At 33.7% G+C, this 23741-nt stretch overlaps 3 protein-coding genes across 3 annotated transcripts; all 3 read left to right on the forward strand.

Annotated features, from left to right (window-relative positions):
• The first annotated feature begins 14645 nt into the window (after nucleotides 1-14645).
• Nucleotides 14646-15317, forward strand: LOC139863282 (uncharacterized mitochondrial protein AtMg00310-like). The gene has a single exon (XM_071851917.1). It carries the CDS (start codon nucleotides 14646-14648, stop codon nucleotides 15315-15317), a length of 672 nt encoding a protein of 223 aa, XP_071708018.1.
• Nucleotides 15318-15341: 24 nt separating this feature from the next.
• On the forward strand, nucleotides 15342-15794 carry LOC139863283 (uncharacterized). Its single transcript, XM_071851918.1, has one exon. It carries the CDS (start codon nucleotides 15342-15344, stop codon nucleotides 15792-15794), a length of 453 nt encoding a protein of 150 aa, XP_071708019.1.
• Nucleotides 15795-17149: 1355 nt separating this feature from the next.
• On the forward strand, nucleotides 17150-23432 carry LOC139861762 (delta-1-pyrroline-5-carboxylate synthase-like). Its single transcript, XM_071850266.1, has 19 exons — nucleotides 17150-17402; nucleotides 18262-18333; nucleotides 18509-18612; nucleotides 19032-19134; nucleotides 19272-19433; nucleotides 19559-19836; nucleotides 19917-20067; nucleotides 20322-20486; nucleotides 20580-20657; nucleotides 20808-20984; nucleotides 21081-21167; nucleotides 21245-21341; nucleotides 21646-21749; nucleotides 21842-21917; nucleotides 22051-22201; nucleotides 22319-22387; nucleotides 22495-22561; nucleotides 22680-22750; nucleotides 22868-23432. The coding sequence occupies exons 1-19, from the start codon at nucleotides 17343-17345 to the stop codon at nucleotides 22947-22949; spliced, it is 2154 nt and encodes a 717-aa protein (XP_071706367.1). The 5' UTR covers nucleotides 17150-17342; the 3' UTR covers nucleotides 22950-23432.
• Nucleotides 23433-23741: the final 309 nt, after the last annotated feature.

Raw genomic sequence — 23741 nt, forward strand, 5'->3', positions numbered from 1 at the left:
ACCCACACAATATGGTATACTTACAGCGCTGTGTGGGTCTCGAATACACATATGGTAAAACAAATCTTGTTCATTTACCTTTTCTTTGTTTTTACCCCTTTGTGTAATCGAATTAGCTAAAAACCTATGTATTACTCTTAATTCGGCTCTATCTATATCCAAATAAGAGTAGTTCCCCCCTTTGAAACGGTGATGGCTTGTCATTTGACTCCACACACCGTGTGTATCAAAATTCTCATCTATCTTTCTACCGTTTAGTATCAATCCTCTACAATCGGCAGACGCTAATTCCTCAGGCGTATATATACGTAAAGCCTGAGCCATGTCCAGTAAAGACATGTGGCGCATCGAACCGCCTAACAAAAATCTAATAAAAGAACGATCGGTTAAACTAGCTACCCGATCATTCAACTCTATACTACATAACAACTCTTCACACCATACTTTATATACAGGTCTGCGTATGGTGAATAAACATATCCAGTCATTAAAAGAAGAATTACCATACCTCTGTACCAGTAATTCCCTAATTGGCCCGGCCAATTCTACAGCTTCTAAGGGTCCCCATTCTATGACCCTCGGTACCTCAACAACCTTGGAATGAAGAGTATGCAAACCCCGTTGATATTTTGGATAATCTATCCAAAGTCTGTCAAATCTCAGGTTCGGGTGCAACTGTTCCAAGTGCATATCTGAAAAGGTCATGACTGGATGAGGTACATCCTGCTTGTAGTAGTTATCTACCTCCTGTTGTTCCAAGTTCTCAGCAGGAGCATGGCGGGCTTGGGATGAAGATTCACCCCTTTCATTCTGCAAAACACATCAAACACAAATTTTGTGCATCCAAATATGCATTAGTGTCAGCAAAATCATCAATCAAAATAATTACAATGACATTATCAATTTATATCAAACTTAAGCTTATTTTCACATTTTTATCAAATCTACACTTTTTCAAATAAGCATATACGAAAATTTTCGCCAAGTTCATAAGCATTCAACTCAAATAACATGTCAAAATAATCATTACTAGCAAATAAACAAGTCTCAAATGGCATTATCTTTCAAAAATCAAGTTCATGAATTTTGGACTTGAAAAAGTCCACTTTAATTCTCAAAATCATGTTTAGGCTCAAAGTTTGGATCATTTAACTACCTAGACATGTTACACTACTCAATTTAACAACAATTCATGACAAAAATCGGCCATAACCTGTTTATATCAAAAAGCCCCAAATTGCTCAAGAACACAAACCCTAGATTATTCAAAATTTGAAGTTTAAGGCTTCTAATCATGTTAAACAGCATCAATCTAGGTTATACAAGCATAATACATAAACAATTTAAGCTTAATTACACTAAAAAGCATCAAAATCAAATTGGGGAAAAAATAGCTCAAGAACACAAAATTTCGAATTAAATGGTGTTTAGGTGTAGAAATTTACCGTTTTTCTTGAGTAGTTCTTAGATATCATCCTTCTCAACATGATTTTAGCAAAAAATTTGGTGATTAACGGTTAAAAATTGAGATTTTTGGGGGTGATTTTCGGGTTTTTTCGGGTTCTTTTTCGGGTGTTTATGCAGTGTGTTTGTGTGTGGGAGAGTGACTGATCGAGCAGCTCTTTTATTTTTTTTCCTGGGTTTTGGACCCTCCGCGAGTCGCGGAGGTTTTGCCCTGAAAACTCCGCGAGTCGCGGAGTTACCCTTTTCTTTTTTTTCTTTTTTTTTTTTTTTTTTTTTTTTTTTTTTTTATAATCTTTAACTTATAAAACAATTAAGAAATTAATTTTAAAATTTTGTTTCCCTTGTTATTTAGGACGAGGTCGTTTCGGATCGATGTCCTAGTCCGTTCCTCGACAAAATTTTAAAATTTGTCTTTTTGTAGCGATTGTTTTAAAAGCTAAGATTTTTGGGTTTTTTAATGTTTTTGGCATACTTTAAATCAATAAGATTAAAAATAATGATAATAAAAGTTCTCGTCCCTCCCTCGGGTAAAGCAATTTCGGTTCAAAGACCTAGTCTTCAACTTACGACGAATTTTAAAAATCATATTCTTAACTTAATGAGATAAAGTAAATTTTTGTTTTTAAATTCACACAACTTAAATATAAAATTCAAAATTAAAAATTCACACCAAACTCAAAATTTAAAATGCATAAAATTAAAATTTCATATTTTAAAAATTAAAAATTCACACCAAACTTAATTTAAAAATTCATAAATTTATATCAAACTTATATTAATTTTTCAAATATTTACAATTTTAAATATATTGTTTTTACAAAGTTTACAATATTAATTTAAGATTTAAATATTAAGATTAAAAACATAATAAAATTAAAAATCTTTTTGTCTTTTTATCCCACTTTAATCAATCAAATATTATCAAAAATATGCGCCCCTCTTTTCGGTAAAGTAATTTCGGTTCCAAGACCTAATTTAACTCATGACGAATTTTTGAAATATTTTGGGTTGATTGATTAAAGATATTTATACCTTAAGAATAAACGTTAAATTTCGCAGTGATGTAATAAATTTTTGAACGATATCAATAATTTCGGTCGCCAAACCTAATTTTATTTAATACCAATTTAATACTTTTTAGCGAACAAATTAGCGTTTATTATCAAAAGGTTAAAAATAAAAATAAAAATAAAAACTGTACAGACATACCTGTGAAATAGATTTCTTAGTTATATGATCTATTATATTCATAAGATAGTCGGTTTAATTGGTTTTCCATGGCTGCATAGGCATAACCTCGAGCATTCATTGTCTTTTCTTCTAAACATATGAACGGTCCGTCTCTGCATAAAGTAACAAATTCGGTATTTGAATAGGTTTGATTATTTGAACATTTACCTCCATGTGACCATTTTCCGCATTTGTGACATCGTTCTAGGTGTCGTGCTCTTCTTTTCGCTGCGGATTTTGATTTTCCTTTACCAAATTGTAACTTATTATCTTCGCATCTGGATCCTTTTCTAACTCCGTCCATTCTTTCTCTGATTACTGATACTATTTCACTCGGTAGTATGTCATTATTACGTTTAGTGATCAAAGCGTGTAGCATTAGACCATGGTTTAGTTCACAGGCAGTCTTCATTTTGTAAAAACCTAAAAAAAAAATAAAAATTCAGAATGGGGGGAGAAGACTAGTTCTTTAGGGTCTGCTAGGGAAAGACCATACGTGTTCCATTTTCGAGAACTACACGAAAACAGACAATCTAACTCTAACAGAAATACATATTATCCTTTACAGACTTGATTCTCCCCACACTTAGTTAGCTGTGGTGTCGAAATTGTGATTAACTTCGTTGTCGACTTCCATCGGACCATGTATGTAATGTTTAACTCTGTGACCATTAACTTTAAATTCAATCCCATTTGAATTTATCAATTCTATCGTTCCGTATGGGAAAACTCTTTTGACTATGAATGGTCCAGACCATCTTGATTTCAATTTTCCAGGAAATAGCTTGAATCGTGAATTGAAAAGAAGAACTCTGTCTCCTTCTTTGAATTCTTTTGAACTTCTGATTCTTTTATCATGCCATTTCTTCGTTCTTTCTTTATAGATTAACGAATTTTCGTATGCTTCATGTCTTAATTCTTCTAATTCGTTTAGTTGACTTAATCGTAGACGTCCAGCTTCATGTAAATCAAGATTACATGTCTTCAAAGCCCAAAATGCTTTGTGTTCAATTTCTACTGGAAGATGACATGCTTTTCCATAAACAAGTCTAAAAGGTGTGGTTCCAATTGGAGTTTTGTAGGCTGTTCTAAAAGCCCAGAGTGCATCCTCCAATTTAATGGACCATTCCTTCGGATTTGATCCTACGGTTTTCTCTAGAATACGTTTTAAAGCTCGGTTGGTATTTTCAACTTGTCCACTTGTTTGTGGATGATATGCGGTGGAGATTTTATGAGTTACTCCATATCTTTTAAGAACTTTCTCAAGTTGATTATTACAAAAATGAGTACCCCGATCACTTATTAAAGCTTTCGGTGTTCCAAACCTTGCAAAAAGACGTTTTAAAAAGTTGACTACAACTCGTGCATCGTTAGTTGGGAGAGCTTGTGCTTCCGCCCATTTAGATACATAATCAATGGCTACGAGTATATATAAATTATTATGAGATTTTGGAAATGGACCCATAAAGTCAATACCCCAAATGTCAAATACTTCACATACTTGGATGACATTTTGTGGCATTTCATCACGTTGACTTATTTTTCCGGCCCTTTGACATGCATCACAGGATTTGCAAAGAAGGTGTGCGTCTTTGTAAATTGTAGGCCAATAGAATCCAGCTTCATAAACTTTTCTTGCTGTTAGTTGAGGCCCATAATGCCCTCCTGTTGGTCCTGTGTGACAATGGTTTAAAATTTTACTAGCTTCATCTCCAAATACACATCGGCGTATTATTCCATCGGGACAACTTTTAAACAGATGTGGATCTTCCCAGAAATAGTGTTTTATATCACTGAAGAATTTCTTTCGTCTTTGGTATGATAATCCTTTTTCAAGGAATCCACATACTAAATAATTTGCATAGTCTGCAAACCATGGGATTTCTTTATAATCTATCTTCAATAGATATTCATCAGGAAAGTTGTCTTGTATGGCCGATTCATTCAGAACTTCTAATTCGGGATTTTCAAGACGAGAAAGATGATCAGCGGCGAGATTTTCTGCTCCTTTTTTATCTCGGATTTCAATATCAAACTCTTGTAAGAGTAAGATCCAACGGATTAATCTTGGTTTAGCATCTTGTTTTGAAAATAGGTATCTAAGAGCAGAATGGTCGGTATAGACCACCGTTTTTGCTAGAACTAGATATGATCGAAATTTGTCAAAAGCAAAGACAATAGCAAGGAGTTCTTTTTCAGTAGTTGTATAGTTCGTTTGTGCTCCTTGTAACGTCTTACTAGCATAATATATAGGTTGAAATCGTTTTTCAATCCTTTGTCCTAAAACGGCTCCATTGCAAAATCACTTGCATCGCACATTAGTTCAAATTGTAGATTCCAATTTGGTGTTATCATGATCGGTGCATTAGTGAGTTTTTCTTTAAGAATATTAAAAGATTTGATACACTCATCTGAAAAGATGAATGGAGCATCCTTTTCTAGGAGTTTATTCATAGGAGTGGCAATTTTAGAAAAATCTTTTATGAAACGTCGGTAAAAACCGGCATGCCCTAGAAAACTCCTAACTCCTCTAACATTTGTGGGATGTGGAAGTTTAGCAATTACATCTACTTTAGCTCTATCCACTTCAATTCCTTCTTTTGAAATTTTATGTCCAAGAACGATGCCTTCTTTAACCATGAAATGGCATTTCTCCCAATTAAGTACTAGATTTGATTTTTCGCATCTAATTAGCATTCGTTCCAGATTAACTAGACATGATTTAAATGTATCACCAAAGACTGAAAAGTCATCCATGAATACTTCCATGCATTCTTCTATCATGTCGTGAAAAATCGCCATCATACACCTTTGAAAGGTTGCAGGGGCGTTACAAAGTCCAAATGGCATGCGTTTGTAAGCAAAAGTACCATAAGGGCACGTGAATGTGGTTTTCTCTTGATCTTCGGGTGCTATTGGAATTTGAAAATATCCGAAAAATCCATCTAGAAAACAATAGTAACTATTTCCGGCTAATCTTTCCAACATTTGATCTATGAAAGGTAAGGGAAAGTGATCTTTTCTGGTGGCGTCATTTAATTTTCTATAATCAATACATACACGCCATCCTGTTACAGTCCTAGTAGGAATAAGCTCATTTTTCTCATTTGTGATGACAGTCATGCCACCCTTCTTAGGCACGCATTGAACTGGGCTTACCCATGGACTATCAGAAATTGGATATATCAAACCTGCATCTAGCAGTTTAATAATCTCTTTCTTAACTACATCTTGCATATTAGGATTTAGTCTTCGTTGACGTTGCACATACGTTTTATGACCTTCTTCCATAAGGATTTTATGTGTGCAATACGAAAGACTTATTCCTTTAATATCATGAATCTTCCATGCAATGGCTGGTTTATGAGCTTTCAACACAGAAATGAGTTGTGATTTCTCATTTTCAGTAAGAGAAGACGATATTATTACAGGTAATTCAGATTCACCATGTAAATAAGCGTATTCCAAATGGTTTGGAAGTGGCTTTAACTCTAATTTCGGAGGTTCTTCTATCGATGATTTATATCGATATCTGTCTTCTTCTTTTAGCATTTGAATTTCTTCTGTTGTTGGTTCATATCCATTAGCTATAAGTGTAGCTAACATTTCAGCTTCATCAATTGGTTCATTACTTTCTCCTAAAGAACATTCTCCTGTTCCTTGTAATTCTGGAAATTCTTCTAATAATTCTGCATGTGCATCTATAGTTTGAATATAATAACATGTATCATCTGCAGATTGTGGTTGTTGCATTGCTCTATCAACTGAAAAGGTAACACTCTCATCCTCTATACTTAGGGTCAGTTTCTTACCGAACACGTCTATCATTGCTTTAGCCGTGTTTAAGAATGGTCTTCCTAATATGAGAGGAACTTGAGAATCTTCTTCCATGTCCAAAACAACAAAATCTACTGAAAATACTAAAGTACCAACTTTAACTAGCATGTTCTCCATTATCCCTCTAGGATATTTTATTGATCTATCGGCTAGTTGTATGCTTATTCTGGTTGGTTTCAATTCTCCAAGGTCTAGTTTAGCGTATAGTGAATACGGCATTAGATTTATACTAGCACCTAAATCTGCTAATGCTTCTATTGAACTAAGACTACCCAGAAAACATGGAATTGTGAAACTTCCTGGATCAGATAGTTTTTCTGGTATCTTATTCAACAGCACTGCTGAACAATTAGCATTCATAGTAACAGCCGAGAGTTCTTCCATTTTCTTTCTATTCGTGATTAGATCTTTCAAGAATTTAGCATACCTTGGCATTCCTGAAATCACATCAATGAAAGGAAGATTTACATTTATCTGTTTAAACATATCCAGGAATTTGGATTGCTCGGCTTCAAGTTTCTCTTTCTTCATTTTACTCGGGTAAGGAAGTGGTGGTTGGTATGGTTTAACATAAGGTTTATCCTTAACTGTGTTATCTTCATTAACCTTTTCAACTACCGGTTCTTTTTCCTTATCTTGATCAGGTTGTGGTTCTTGTGGAGTAGGAATAATTTCATCAGAAGTTACAGGTATTTCAGGTGGTTTAAGTGTTGTACCACTTCTTGTGGTAATAGCTTTAGCTGTTTCATTCCGGGGGTTAGCATTTGTATCGCTAGGTAGACTTCCCGGTTTTCTTTCACCTATTAACCTTGCTAGGTTACTTACTTCTTGTTCCAGATTTTGAATAGAAGCTTGTTGATTTCTAAATGCTTGAGCATTTTGTTCATTTGTTTGTTTTTGAGATGTGAAAAACTGCGTTTGAGTTTCAACTAGCTTCGTCATCATATCTTCTAAATTCGGCTTTTTATCATCGGTTTGTTGCGGTGGTTTGTTTTGAAAATTCGGTCTTTGCTGATTGTAAGTATTGTTGGATACTTGTTGATTGCTAGGACCTTGTTGGTTGTTGTATGGAATATTTCGGTTATAATTCTGGTTTTGATTGTAAATCGGTCTTGGCGGTTGATAATTATTCTGATAATTATTTCCAGGCCTTTGGTTTATGTATGAAATATTCTCTCTTTGTTCCATTGTTAATTCAATACTGAGACAATCTTTTGTCAAATGTGGTCCTCCACACTGTTCACAACTAATTCGTATTGAGTGAATATCCTTAGTCATCTTTTCCATTCGTCTCTCGAAAGCATCTATCTTTGCGGAAATGGAATCTAAGTCATGGCTAGAATCGGCTCTAGCTGCTTTAGATGATCTAATGATGTCTTTTTCTTGGTGCCACTCATGCGAGTGGGAAGCAGTATTATCAATAATTTTGTAAGCATCAGTTTCGGTTTTCTTCATAATAGAACCACCAGCTGCTATATCTATGTCTTTTCTTGTAGTGATGTCGCATCCTTGGTAGAATATTTGTACTATTTGACAGGTGTCTAAACCATGTTGCGGACATCCTCTTAGTAACTTTCCATATCTTGTCCACGCCTCATATAGAGTTTCATTTGGCTTCTGTGTGAACGTAACAATTTCTGCTTGAAGTCTTACGGCTTTAGATGCAGGAAAAAATTGTTTAAGAAATTTGTCAACTAAAACGTCCCATGTATCAATCGCCCCTTCAGGTAACGATTCCAACCAATCTTTGGCTTCTCCCTTTAAAGTCCAGGGAAATAACATGAGATATATTTGTTCATCCTCCACTTCTCGGATTTTAAATAGTGTGCAGATCCTATTAAAGGTACGTAGATGTTCATTTGGATCTTCCTTCGGCGCACCACTAAATTGGCATTGATTAGTCACCATGTGTAGAATTTGTCCTTTGATTTCATAATCTGGCGCATTAATGTCTGGATGAGTAATTGCGTGACCTTGGCCAGTGCGTTTAGCTCTCATTCGGTCTTCCATACTTAAAGGTTCCAGATTCTCCATAATTGAATTTGTTGACTCGGTATCACTAGATGATTCTGATTTAATAGTTCGTTCCTCAACAATCTCTGTTTGAATGATTGGTGGTTCCGGAGGAAAGTTTAGTGGTTCAGGATCTACGAACCGTTCCTGAATATTTTCTGGATTCTCAATTGTGAGGTTTGTTTCAAAAACTGGATTATCGGAAATTTGAACTGAAGTACTTGGTCGACTGGATGACGATTCTAAAGAAAAATCAACGGCGGTTATATTTGTTAAACGATGTCTTGATCGAGTTACAGGTGGTGAACGTACAAAAGGTGATGAACGTCTTGCTCGGTGCATTCACAGAATATCCTATTAGTTTTTTTTAAAAGGAAAGAAAAATTATAATAAGTTATCCAATCAATAGACTTTTCTGATTTTGCCCACGTTTCGAATAGCCAAAAGATGCAGCAGAGGGGCAGGATTCGTTTGGTCTCAATATAATTGAGGACTGTTTGGCTCCAATAACCCGGTCCACGTACAAATCCAACTATTACTACGAACCAGAAAATTTTGATGTCTATCAATTTAACCACTTAAAATAAATTTTCATAATTTTAAGAAATTTAGATAAGAAGTAGAATAAAATTCTAAGTCCTAAAACTAGAATAGCGAGAAATAAGAGAGAAAAAGAGTTCGTCGAAAAAGGTCGAAAAAGAAAAAATGGTTGAAAAATAAAAGGTGACGGAAAAATAAAAGAAACTTATAAAAACTTAAAAATACTTAATTAATTTAACCTTATTACTACAACTAACTTAAAATTATAATCACAAATTGAAATTACTAATTGGAATGATAATTGATACATAGTAAAAGGTGTCTAAAAATATTAAGGCTTACAGGAAAAACTAAATCCCAAATGGAAATAACTTAAAAAGAAACTAAAACTTAAAAAGGGCGTCGCAAAATTCTAAAGCACCTAAATCTTAGTCTAAAGAAAAAGCACTTAAGGAATTCTACGGCAAAGCCTAAAAATCTAGGAGTAAAAATAATTATAGCAAAAACTAAGTTTAAAATTAAATATGAGCTAAAAAATACAAATTTTACGCTACAACGATTAAAAAGGTACAAAATATAAAAATATACAAAAATTTGTAAAAAGTACAATTTTTATAAAAATATTATTTTTATATTATTTATTTTATAAAACTATTAATTTTACAATTTTATTAAAACTAATTTAACTAAAATATATAAATAAAAAGTAAAAGTAAAATTAAAACTAATAATAATAATAATAATAATTAGGTTTTAATAATAATAATTAAAAATACCCGTAATCAATGCTTGATTAGGGTTTTTGTCCGTGTGTCAGAAGGTCTCCGCGAGTCGCGGCAAAGAGAGAAGAAAACCCCGCGAGTCGCGGGGTTCAGGAATTCAGTTGACAGCTTTGTGTTTTTACGCGTTTTCTTTATTTATTTTTTTTTTTTTTTTTCTGTTTTTAATTTAAATAAACGATTTTAAAATAAAACTTATATTTTTATAAACTAAAATAGAAATAAAGAAACTTATAAAACTTAAATATTTACAAAATCTTAAAAATACATATATTTTTGTTTTTCTTTTTATATTTTTGAATAATTAAAACGTATTTTTACAAAAGCGAATTTTTAATAAAAGTAACTAAAAATCTTTTTTTTTTTTATATATATTAGCGTTGCGCTTCCGGTTTTTAAGATAAATCCCCGGCAGCGGCGCCAAAAATACTTGATGTTAAAGCTAAGGGGTATAAAATACTATTAAATTTTAGCAGAAAATACTATTCAATACGATACAATTTTACACAAGATATTTATTTATTTATAGAATGGATATACTTAAACCTTGCTACAACACTTATAGGCAGTGTACCTAATCGTACAGTAGTGTAGTTTTTAGTAAGTCCGGTTCGTTCCACAGGGAAATCTTTAAACAAAGCTCAACGCTATATTAGTTTACTTTTATAAAAATACAAATATATATATAGGTAATATTATTATTATAAAGGGGGGTTTTTACCGTTTAATGACCGGTTTGTCGATTTTAAAACTTTAGTCGCAGTTAAAACCTAATATAAAATATAAAATAAATACAAGACTTTAAATTAAAGCGTAAAGTAAATAACGATAATGAAATTGCGAATAATAAAAATGCGATAAAATTAAATTGCGATAATTAAAAGTACGATAATTAAAAGTGCGATTAAATAACAATAAAAGTGCGATAATTAGAAGTGCAATTAAATATAAAATAAAGGAAATTAAATATGAAATAAAAGAATTATGCTTATTTAAACTTCCGTAATCATGATGTTTGACGTGTTGATTTTAGTTTTATGCCCATGGGTTAATTGTCCTTTGTCCTGGATTATTCAATATGTCCGTCTGGTTTTTGTCCATAACAGTCCATCAGTCATAAATATAAATTGCAAGTGTCCTTGTCAAATTATTATTATACCCGAAGATAAATATTCCAACTAATTGGGGATTCGAATTGTAACAAGGTTTTAATACTTTGTTTAATGAATACACCAGGTTATCGACTGCGTGTAAACCAAGGTTTTACTACTTTGTTAACAATTACACCAATTACCCTTGAATGTAATTTCACCCCTGTTTTAATTATTCTAGTGGCTATTAATCCATTCCCGTGTCCGGTTAAATGAACGATTATTCGTACATATAAATACCCCGCCCATCGTGTCCGATCGAGTGTATATGGTAATTTATAGGGACGCCCAATTGTAAATCTTTATATTAACATTAACAAACTTTCATTTAGTTAAACAAATATAAAGCCCATTATTAGCCCATAGTCTAATTTCCACAAGTGTCGTTCTTTTGTCCAAACCCCAATTATGGTACAAAGCCCAATTACCCAATTTTAGTAATTAGCCCAACATCATGATTACTTCGTTTTAAATAAGCATAATAATAACTTAGCTACGAGACATTAATGTAAAAAGGTTGAACATAACTTACAATGATTAAAAATAGCGTAGCGTTACACGGACAGAATTTCGACTTACACCCTTACAACATTCGCTAACATACCCTTATTATTAGGATTTAAAATTAAAATTAAAATTAAAATATAAATTATATATATATTACGTATATATTGAGAGAGAGATTGAGAAATAAGATATGAAATTTGATCAGAATTCGGTTGGCTTTATAGCCAGACTTGATTTTTGGGGCTCCGCGACTCGCGGCAAAATGGCCTTAAAACTCCGCGAGTCGCGGAGAGATATTTACAGCTCACACCCTTGGAGTTTCTTGCTGCCGACGGTTTTTATTATATATATATAATATATATATAATTAATATAATTAATTATATATTATATTATATTTATATACATAGTTAACTTGTAATTTTTAGTCCGTTGCGTCGAGCGTTAAGAGTTGACTCTAGTCCCGGTTCCGGATTTTCGAACGTCCTCGCGTACAATTTAATATCTTGTACTTTGCGTTTTGAATCTTGTACTCTTGTGATTTCGAGACGTTTCTTATCAATAATTGGAACCTTTTTGATTGTCTTTTGTTCTTTTGAGCTTTTTGGTCGTTTGCGTCTTCAAATCGTCGAATCTGTCTTTTGTCTTCACCTTTTATTATTTAAACGAATATCACTTGTAAATAGAACAATTGCAACTAAAAGCTTGTCTTTCTTGAGGAATAATGCTATGAAATATATGTTCGTTTTTAGCATTATCAATGCTATAACTCACAGTGGAAAGTAGTAAAAGTCGATACGCGGGAATAGTAAGCAAGTGGTTGGTCCGGAAGGTCCTCAACCTAAGTCAAAAGTTACTAAGTTAGTAAATCATTCCCAAAGGTTTAAAAGTATGTAAATTTAGGTCTTAAGTACCATCATCATTCATCATTAAACAAAAAGTGTAAAGTAAGTTTTAAGTCAAGACTAGGGTTTGAAACAAAGGTTGACTTCGTTCAGTCGCCACGACCACTATACAAACTGAAATGAGGTGAGACCAGTGGTCATGGCTCCGTGTATGAGTCCCCTAGAGGCTGACCAATTTCCAGAACCGAACTCATCTTCATTTGATCGTGGTGACGGTTTAAGTGCGAGTAGGTCAGAAATTTCAGCACAACGTTAATAGGGTGTAGTGACTTTCGGGAGGCCATAGATCCTAAACCGTAACTCGGATTAAGACGAAGTCTAAACGGAAAATCATCTATACCGAACTAACTGAAAATAAATTTTCCAGTAGCCCAGGTAGTCTGATAAGTTCCAGAAACAGTAAGAAATGTGTTCCGGTGGGTTCTTGGTGCTTGATGCTCATCACGGTTCTCATCCTTGATGCGTATAGCTTCAAGTGTACAACTCGTTGATGGGTTTGCATCATCTTAACCAAGATTTGACCATCATAACACTAGTGTAAGTCTAAGATATGTAGCACAACTCACTTAAGAGTTGTATGTAGTTTGATGAACCAAAGTTACATCAAGATCTTAGATCCGACACATACATGAATTCTAAAAGTAATATAAAGCTATAACTTGAAAGTAAACTAAATAAACAAGATCTTAAGTTGTAGAACATAGTTCTTAGTTAGATCTTGAAGATCCTAGACCCAAAAGTCTAGATCTAAAGTTCTTAAGTTAAACCCTAAGTTATATAACTTGGATCTTAACTTTAATGAAACCATAAGTCATGAAACTTTTGTTTTAATCTTGTAATGTGTATGTAAGCTTATAAGCTCTTGTTTACAACAAAATTAGAAGACCATAAGATATAGAAACTTAGATCCAATACAAGTATATGAAGTTATAACCAAAAAGTTATAGTTCCATGTTCTTGAACTTATAAAGTTGACTTTTAGTTCAAGAAAAATGAGATCAAGATTAACTAGTAATACTTGACCAATTTAACAACATCACAACTTTAAAGTACATAAAATGAAGAAGTAAATTAAATCTACAAGTAATAAGTTCATGGTTGTTCATACTTAGAAATATTCAAGCCAAGGCTTTGATCTTTTAAGAAACTAAACCTTAAGTTTACAAACATGAATACAAGTATGATTTTAAAACTCATGAACTTTAAATCTTTTAAAATATTAAGTGTAGAACCATAAACTAGAAAGTTTAGGTTCTTGTTCTTGGTTTTTCATCAAAAAAAGAAGAAGATGGAAGTAACCAAGATTAGATGAAGATACAAGTTAGAAAACTTTATCTTTAACAACAACAAACAACTAGTAAGTAAACATTAAACAAGAACAAGTAATGAAACTAGTAATATGATGATGAATGTGGCGGTTTTTAAGAGAGAAAAAGAAGAAAAAAACTAGAACATGTTACTTACAAGTTGAGAGAAAAATGAGAGAAAGTAAAGTAGTAAAATGGATTGTGTGTAAAAGTGAAGTAAAATGCTAGTAATATGTAACAAAAATTGGAAATAAAACTTCCCTCCCATCCCTTCAAAACCTATGGTTTTCTTGGCCAAAGAGGAAGGGTCAAATGCTTGCTTTCAAACATGAGAGAATGGTGTATGCTTAGAATGGTATTAAAGCAAATTGGTATGGGAAAGTGGTGTAAGTGTGCATGTAACAAGATTCCTCATGAACTAGTTACTCCTTGATTAAGCTTAATAAGTCATTAACATAATGTTGGGCTCCTAATAGTCCATCAAGAGAAGTAGGGTGGGCTTCCAAGTCCATTAACATGAATCCATTAATAAAAGCCCAAGTCTAAGTATGTAACAATTAATTAAATAAAGCCCATGTAATTAACCACATGCATTAGTTAATTAAAATGATTAATAATAATTAATCATGAATGTAAATAATATTCGAAAATATTATTCGTGAAAAGTACGTGTGTCACAAAGATGAGTCGGGACATGCAAAGTCAAATACGATAACAAGTAAATGTATAAAAATACATTCATTAAAACGCATGTATTAATAATAATTATTAACGAATAAATGTTTGAAAATTCCGGGTTGTTACATTTATCGTTTGCAGGCCGAGTCCAACTGATTACGTCGGTGATCGAGTCTATGTAACTGTATTGGTACTCGGTGTTTGTTATCCCAGATTCGGTAGTCAAATCGAGAAAATGACAAGGGGTTTCGTGTGGTGTCAAGGCGAGATGAAACATGGTAAAGCTAAGGTTAAGTGGGATGATGTATGCCTTCCAAAAACAGAGGGTGGTCTCGGTATTAGGCGTCTCAAACTATGGAATCTGGCGTTATTATCTTCCCAATTTTGGCGTCTGTTATCCCATAAGCAATCTTTATGGGTGAAGTGGGTGCACACTTACCGTTTGGCTAATCCTAATTTTTGGGATGTGGTGATGCCTAATGATGCTAGTTGGAGTTGGCGGAAAATGCTTAATATTAGAGACATTATTCATATACATGTTGTTCATAAGATTGGTAATGGGACTACCACTAATGCTTGGTTTGATCGTTGGCACCCTCACGGGACTATTGTAGAAATTGTTTCTCGTCGGAACATTGTTCGTGAAGGGTACAATTTAAATGAGAAGGTGTGTGATGTAATGCATGGTTCTGATTTGACATGGCCGAGTACGTGGTATACAGAATTTAATGCTATCCAAGATGTTGCGCCTCCCATTCTTACGGATCAATCTGATATAGTTCAATGGCGAGATTGTAGTGGTAATTGGATAGATTTTTCAGTTAATGTGGTATGGGATACAATTCGTCCCTATGCTCCTACGATCCCGTGGTGTAGCGTGATTTGGTATAGCCAATGCATTCCCTGACACGCGTTTATTGTTTGGCTTCTTATGGGAGAACGGTTGAAAACCCAGGATAAATTAAAGGCATGGGAACGAAATTTACAATTGAATGTGAATTTGACGTGTGCCTTGTGTAAGTCTCAACCTGACTTGCATGATCATTTATTTTTTGATTGCCCCGTTTCGAAACAATTATGCGAGAAGTTCACGCATGTGGTTGCGGTTGCAAATTGGAGTAGCGATTGGAAAAATCTTCGGGAAATTCTAATCCCTTATGCGAACCGCAATGTTGCTCGTGGTGTTGTTGCTAAACTGGTTTTTGGTGCCTTGGTTTACTACGTGTGGCAGGAAAGAAACAACCGGTTATATGGCCAAAAGGCCCGTTCGATGGACCAGCTCTATGAAGTTATCTTCTCAACAGTTCGAATGAAGTTATTGTCTATCAAGTTTCGAAATTCTGCCTTTGTTCGAGTAATGAAGGAGTGTTGGAAAGTGCCATAACATAATCTTGCTTTGGTAGTGGGGTCTAGATTTTGCATAATTTATGTTTAGTCTAATTGATTTACTGTTTGGTTGTAAGGCGCGCTTACAACATTGAACTCTCATTGTACTCATTCTTTTATTATTTTTTAATAATATTTACCGGGGTAACCCTTTACCCAAAAAAAAAAAAAAGATTAAGATAATATTAAAAAATATACTAATGACAATACAAACAATTTGGTCATTGAAGTTGAGTGTTGGTGGGTGATCGGGACGACAATTAGTTGGCGGTGTTATCACACACCGTACAAGTTTGTCACTCATGTTTGATCGTTAATGGTTCGTGTTATTTGGTGCTTTTATGTTTGTTTTCAATATTGTACATGTTTGTTTTTAAGTTGATTATGTATGTCGAATTTGTATACATGCTTATGTTAGATGGTAGTTAATGTATGTCGTTTCAAGTATATCTTTCGATCTTTCGATTTATATTCAAAATATATATCCAAAAAAATCGTTCAAATCTATATTGAATGGAGTAACTTTTTTACATTATCAGATCTGTATTAATTTTAACTATGTTTTTTTTTTTTTAATAAAAAAAACAATGCAGACCAAGGTTGCAAAATTCGCTATTCGGGGATTAATCGGCCGAGACTTTGCAAGGAATAATCGGCAATTCGGGGATTAATCGGAGATTAATCGGATTGTACTGTATACATTTAAATATTAAATTTTAATATTTATATGAGTAATTATAGGAAAAAACATAAATATAAAGATAATTTTTAACATAATTATATAAAATTGTTCATTTTGATTCAAAACTACAAAATTCTAGTTTAAATTCATGTTAAAATGTTAACCATATTTGAATTTGACTGACTTTGATTACCAAATTCGATTTTGATCTATCAATTCACGTCGACCGTTTAATTAAACGGATTTTTGAAAATCGGAACGGATTATTGCTAAAAATGATTAATCGGAGATTAATCGGCGAGTAATTGGGTTTTTACACTGATGATGGAGACAATTAATTGGTACATTCAATGTCGACAGCATTTTACTGCATTTACCCCGTTAAATAAATAATAAAAAAATACTAAAAATTAAATGTAAATCCTATTGTCCTTCAAAAGGCGGTGTTCCGGTACTCCTCACCCACACATGGACCCTCATATATTCCATCAAAATCATAAAGTAATCAAACGTGTCACGATCTGTATACATAGAGACACCGATATCGAAATATGTGTCAATCACACCAAATCAATCATAACAACTTTGGCCCTATCTCACAAGTATACGTCAGATATTATTTAGTTCAGTCAATCCCTCCTACAACTTTAAATGAGTGTGTTTTGATGACTTTACAATACATATAGCGGCCGTGTATATATACACATTTCTATCTCTATCTCTATATATCTATTTATTCGATGATGTCCAGATAGTGAAACCCTACCAACGCTTGCGAGTTTCCTCATTTTCTCTCTGCTTTCAGGTGCCAAATCATCATCGTATACACAGATACCTTAATTTATTATCAGTTATTATCAATCAATGGCTTCGATAGATCCAACTCGTGGATTTTTAAAAGATGTTAAGCGTATCGTAATCAAGGTAACTGTTGATTTCTGTTTGATTTGTAATTTTTTCAGTGGAATCGTGTAATCGTATGTTCGTTTTTATCCCTGAATCGAATGATGTGTAGGCATCTGATTGCACATCTGGAATTTGCTTTATGTTATTTTTAAAATTAGTTTATAGAACAATTGTTTATGTGTTAATTGAGTAATCATGCAATGTTTATGGTTTTCACTTTGTTAATTTGAATTCGTGTGAGCTCTCACTGTGTTCTGTTTTCTTATAGCCGTGTTAGCCTTTTCATTGATGTAGAAATTTATTGTGTTTTTTTTTACTTGCGGATGATTATTCAATTAATGTTTAATAAATTTAAGAAGCAAAATGTAATGAATGTTGTATTAGTTACTGTTGATTTATGTCATATAGTCATATCAATGAATTAAATTAAGAATTTTTATCATTGATACTTTCCATAAATTAATGGGGCTGATTCGTACACCACTAAATTTAGCCCTACACCACCAAATATGCATTTACAGTACAATGTTTTAATACACCATTGGTGGTGTATGGCTAAAATTTAGTGGTGTACGAATCAGCTCCCTAAATTAATGGACAACTAGGATAATGTGGTGCATTATGAAACTAGAAACAGATATCACAGATTTCTGTATTTAGTATGGTTATATAAATGTGCATACAGGGCTAAACAAGTTGGCTCTTTCATGTTAGTTTTATTACATTAATTTATCCATATTGTTCCATTCTGCTCATTGATATATATACTCTCTTATCTGCCAATTCTTTAATAAATGAGGAGAGAGTATTGAGTGGTCGCATGCTCATACACTTTGGTATTTGCATAGATTAATGAAGTGATCTTTTTTATTTAAAGGTTGGGACTGCTGTCGTCACCCGAGATGATGGAAGACTCGCGCTTGGAAGACTAGGAGCTCTTTGTGAGCAGGTATAGTGATATTATATATTTTTTTCTCATTATTATTATAGTGTATATATATATATATATATGTGATGTCTTTCTTGTTTATGTTTACTTTACTAGTTTTTTCTTTGTGTTCTATAAAAGTAGCTGCACCATGTTGTCTATTATACACATTGTTAACCTTCTTTTCTAAGTGCAGATTCAAATACTAAATTCTCAAGGATTCGAGGTTATCTTGGTTTCCTCAGGTGCTGTCGGTGCTGGTAGACAGCGTCTTCGGTACAGGAAATTAGTCCACAGCAGGTACTCACCCTATTTAACTGCAACATGAACTCTAATTTGCATGGCAATAGTTATGATTGTGTCTCTTTTACTTACAGTGTTCTTTTACAGCAGATTTACATGTTTTTTTACTTTGATGCATGATAATTTTCTTTCTGCTCAATAATTCTAGTGGCTCTTGTTAACATGTGCTACATATAACTTACCAGTTATGTAGTAATGTTTTAATGCTATAAATAAGTTACAAGTTAATAACTTTAGTTGTATAGCACTAACATGAAACACATCTGAGCAAAGTCGGATGTTTGTATATTCCAAACATGTTCTTATAGGTGTCACAGTCACACCCCCTGTTCTAAATTTGTTTTGTGGTGCCTGTGATTCATGATTTTCATTTGGTCAAGTTTATAAAAGACTAACATAATGTTTATTCATTGAAGCTTTGCTGACCTCCAGAAACCACAAGTTGAGCTTGATGGTAAGGCGTGTGCAGCTGTTGGACAAAATGGTCTCATGGCACTTTATGATACATTATTCAGTCAGGTTCATTTTAATCATTCATATCTATATCTACGTTCTTTGAAATTAGTTAATATACTTCTCAACATTTTTTTATTTTATTTTTAGTCTTATGTTGCAAATGCAATGCTAAAATGAGATTTTTGCTTTTCTGTTTGCAGCTGGATGTAACATCGGCACAACTTCTTGTAACCGATAATGACTTCAGAAGTCCAGAATTTAGAAAACAACTTACTGAAACAGTGGACTCACTTTTGTCTTATAAGGTTATTCCTGTCTTTAATGAAAATGATGCTGTTAGTACCCGTCGAGCTCCTTATGAGGTATGTTTCCATTAATCTTCCCATTTTTCATTTTTCTATTCCTTTAAATTTTGGACTGAATACAAATAAGTATTTATATTACTCATAAAAGATACTTATATATCTTATTTTGATACATATTGTAGGATTCCTCTGGTATTTTCTGGGATAATGATAGTTTGGCAGCTTTATTAGCTTTAGAGCTAAAAGCAGACCTTCTTGTTTTGTTGAGCGATGTAGATGGTCTCTACAGTGGGCCCCCTAGTGACCCTCAATCAAAGCTAATATATACATACATTAAAGAGAAGCTTGAAAACACGATTACGTTCGGTGATAAGTCAAGGTTAGGAAGAGGCGGTATGACTGCTAAAGTCAAAGCTGCTGTGTATGCTTCACAGGCTGGCATCCCGGTCGTTATAACCAGGTAAACTTCTATTTATTATGTTTTGTAATCTGTATGTCTTCTTATATTGTTTTTATAACTAACGTTTAATTATTTTTAAGTGGTTTTGCTGGGGACAATATTATTAAAGTTCTCCAAGGACAGCGTATAGGCACGTTATTTCATCAGGATGCTCACACATGGGTATCAAATGGAGAGTTGAATGCACGTGAGATGGCAGTAGCCGCCAGAGAAAGTTCCAGGCGTCTTCAGGTATCATCATAAATGAGTCGGGTCTTGACCAATGTTGACTTTTAGTAATAATAATTAATTTAAATGTGTATATGTTACACATAAATATATCAAACATAGATATATGACACAAAATATAATTTTAATAAATATAAAATTTTTGATCTAACTTTGACTGTGAACTACCCAGACCCGACTTTGACCGATTTGACCCGACTTTTTAGCGTTGACTGACTTTTAATGCTTATATATATCGATATATATTTGTAATGCAGGCTGTTTCTCCTAAAGAAAGAAGTAAAATTTTACTAGATGTAGCTGATGCCCTAGAAGCAAATGAGAAATTGATCTTACATGAAAACGAAGCTGATTTAGATATTGCAAAAGATGCCGGGTATGAAACATCGTTAGTTTCACGGTTGGCTCTGAAGCCTGGGAAGGCAAGTCATGCTCATACCTTTCTTGCGATTTTGTTTTTTTGTTCTGTTTTTATGCCCAATTGGACACAGTATAACTTGTTTACTGTTATATAGGTGTCAAGTCTCGCAAAAGCCATACGTGTGCTTGCAAATATGGAAGAACCAATTGGCCAAGTATTAAAGAAAACAGAGGTAACAAATTGGCATTTTTGTTTGTTTATGTTTTCCCATGATTTTGGACATATACAATCAAACAAATAAAGAACTTTGTGTTGCATAGTTGTTTGTTTGTTTGTTTTTTTGTGTTTTTGTCTGTTCTCATGTAACAATTGTTTCATCCAGCTTTCAGATGGATTAATCTTAGATAAGACATCGTCTCCTTTAGGGGTCCTTCTTGTTATCTTCGAGTCCCGGCCCGATGCACTGGTTCAGATAGCATCACTTGCTATAAGAACTGGGAATGGGCTCCTGTTGAAAGGCGGAAAGGAAGCAAGACGGTCTAATGCAGTATTACACAAGGTCATTTTTCTAGTTAATTTTGGTTAGTATATGTTTAAACTCTATTCTCATATAGCTCCAAAATATTGACATAAAGTTCCTATTTTTTTTTTTTAGGTTATTACTTCAGCCATACCAGAGAATGTTGGTGGAGGACTAATTGGACTCGTGACTTCTAGAGATGAGATTCCCGAATTACTTAAGGTTGGTTGAGCTGAATGTGCATGTTTCTCCTACTCTAAGTGAAGTATTGATGACATGTACTTAAAATTCTGTTGCAGCTTGATGATGTCATCGATCTCGTGATTCCACGAGGCAGCAATCAACTTGTCTCCCAAATCAAGTCTTCAACAAAAATTCCTGTTCTAGGACATGCTGGTAAGATGGTCTCAATTAGAAACAATAAGCAGATTTTGTTTTGACCCCTTTTAAGTTATGGTTCTCGACCCGACCCAACCCAACCCAACCCGTTTGGGTCTCGACCCACTCACACCCAACCCAATCCGGGTCCCGACCCAACCTGTTTGGCCTATCTAAATTCTGACCTGTTTCGACCCATGACCCGTTTTGACCCAAAACCCATTTGGGTCTCGACCCAACCCGACCCGTTTGTCAGGCATAGTATCAATGTATCATGTGGCATTATGATGTCATACATCACCCTTTTTTTTTAACTTTTCAGACGGAGTTTGTCATGTGTACGTTGACAAATCTGCTGATATGGAAATGGCAAAGAGCATAGTGGTTGATGCAAAAGCAGATTACCCTGCAGCATGTAACGCAATGGTATTACTCTTTTTTTGTAACTTATATGGTTTACTTAACTAAATGTCACATGTAAACAGTCGGTTGATATATGACTCGTTCTTTACAACCAGGAAACACTTCTTGTTCATAAGGATCTGATTGAGAATGGTGGTGTTAACGATCTTCTCATTGAACTTCAAACCAAAGGTATCAAACTTCCTAACCATAAAGACAAACATTAAGATCTTTTTGTCTGTCTACAACTCTATAATATCTTTGTATGAACACACACAAACATTTCTATGTTGATGTGAGAATTATCTTAATATTTTTGTTTCAGGTGTTAACATAAATGGTGGTCCAAAGGCGAGTTCTAAGCTGAATCTTCCTGCAGCACCTTCATTTCATCACGAGTATGGTTCACTGACTTGCACTATCGAAATTGTGGATGATGTGGATGCTGCCATTGATCATATACACAAATATGGAAGGCAAGCTATCTTTTTTAGTTGAACCCTGTACTTTTTTTGATTCTTATGTACATGGATTGTGTGTCTTTCATTTTCTTTTATACCAATAAAGCTAAAAGATGACTAATTAATATGCAGTGCACATACTGATTGTATTGTTACCCAAGACCGTGAAGTTGCAGACATCTTTCTACGTCAAGTTGACAGGTTCTTGTCTTTTTTTAGCCACTTTTTTTTACCCATTTTATATTCTAACTAATAAATAATAAATAATAATGCATAATTAAAGCATTTGTGGTTGATTCGATTTGCAGTGCTGCTGTATTTCATAATGCAAGCACAAGATTTAGTGATGGATTTCGCTTTGGTCTTGGCGCAGAGGTATCATATATTCATATTTAGCGTTTTAATTATTTCTGGTATCACTTATAACTAGTCATCTAGTTTTTTTTTTTATCATTGGCCGATTAAACACACTAATTGTCTAATCACTCAATAGGTTGGTATAAGTACAAGTAGGATCCATGCGCGTGGCCCTGTAGGAGTTGAAGGATTGCTTACAACACGATGGTATGCTCTTGTTTGACTTTTCCCTTAGTTACTCTGAAAAATTTCATTTTTTTTTTTTTTTTTTGAAATCTTAAAGCTAAAATGAAATTTTCATTTGATTTCGTTAATGTGAATCAGGATTGCAAGAGGAAATGGACAAGTGGTGGATAATGATAAAGGGGTTGTTTATACTCACCGAGACCTGACCCACCAAGCTTGAGTTACTTTGCTCGAGCCATGAGTCAGATCAATGGTCAACCATTCAAATGGAATGGAGTCTAAGCTAGTAACGTATTTTCCCGACAAAGGAAAAAGCAAAGAAGCTAAAGAATATTGTTGTTGGGCTACCAAATGTTGTACCTAGTACAGTAGTATTTAACAGCTTCTGCCGCGTTCGTGGCTTATGGTGACCGGGCTGATAACATAATTATTCGCTGGTAATTTATTATTGTGGCGGGAACAAATGGTTATTTAGATAGTTCGGTTCTACGGAGTAATTTCTTTTTATCTATTCATATTAGGAGTGGAGTACTAATACAATATTATTCTGTTGTAGCGTCTCGGCTACATTTGTTATGATATACACTTGAAGAGTTATTGTAGTTTTCTTTTACTCTGTTATATCTGGGATTTGATTTGAAAATGCTAAGTTGCCCATGCGAGTGAAAGATATGAAATCGTGCTAAACTGTTCCGGAAACTAACAGTTTTAGACCAGCTTGAAACTAGATTCTCCTTTGCCAGATATCTAAAACATATGACTTAATAGTTCTAAAGGTATGATAATTTCGCTATTACTAAATATGACATTGAATATATTTTTATTTTATTTGCAAGCTCTGGCTTTAAATTATCATTGTGTGGCCTGCGAGGCTTTTCACTTGGGTAGTTAATTTTTAAAACTGGGAATGAAAGTCAAAGTCAAAGTGTTAAAGAAATACTTAAAAGCTTCACTTTTTCAGGTTTGAGTTTTTTGAATTATTTCTTTTTTTATCCATCTATGTTAATTCTGT

This window comes from Rutidosis leptorrhynchoides, chromosome 8 (assembly GCF_046630445.1).
Source record: "Rutidosis leptorrhynchoides isolate AG116_Rl617_1_P2 chromosome 8, CSIRO_AGI_Rlap_v1, whole genome shotgun sequence".
NCBI lineage: Eukaryota > Viridiplantae > Streptophyta > Magnoliopsida > Asterales > Asteraceae > Rutidosis > Rutidosis leptorrhynchoides.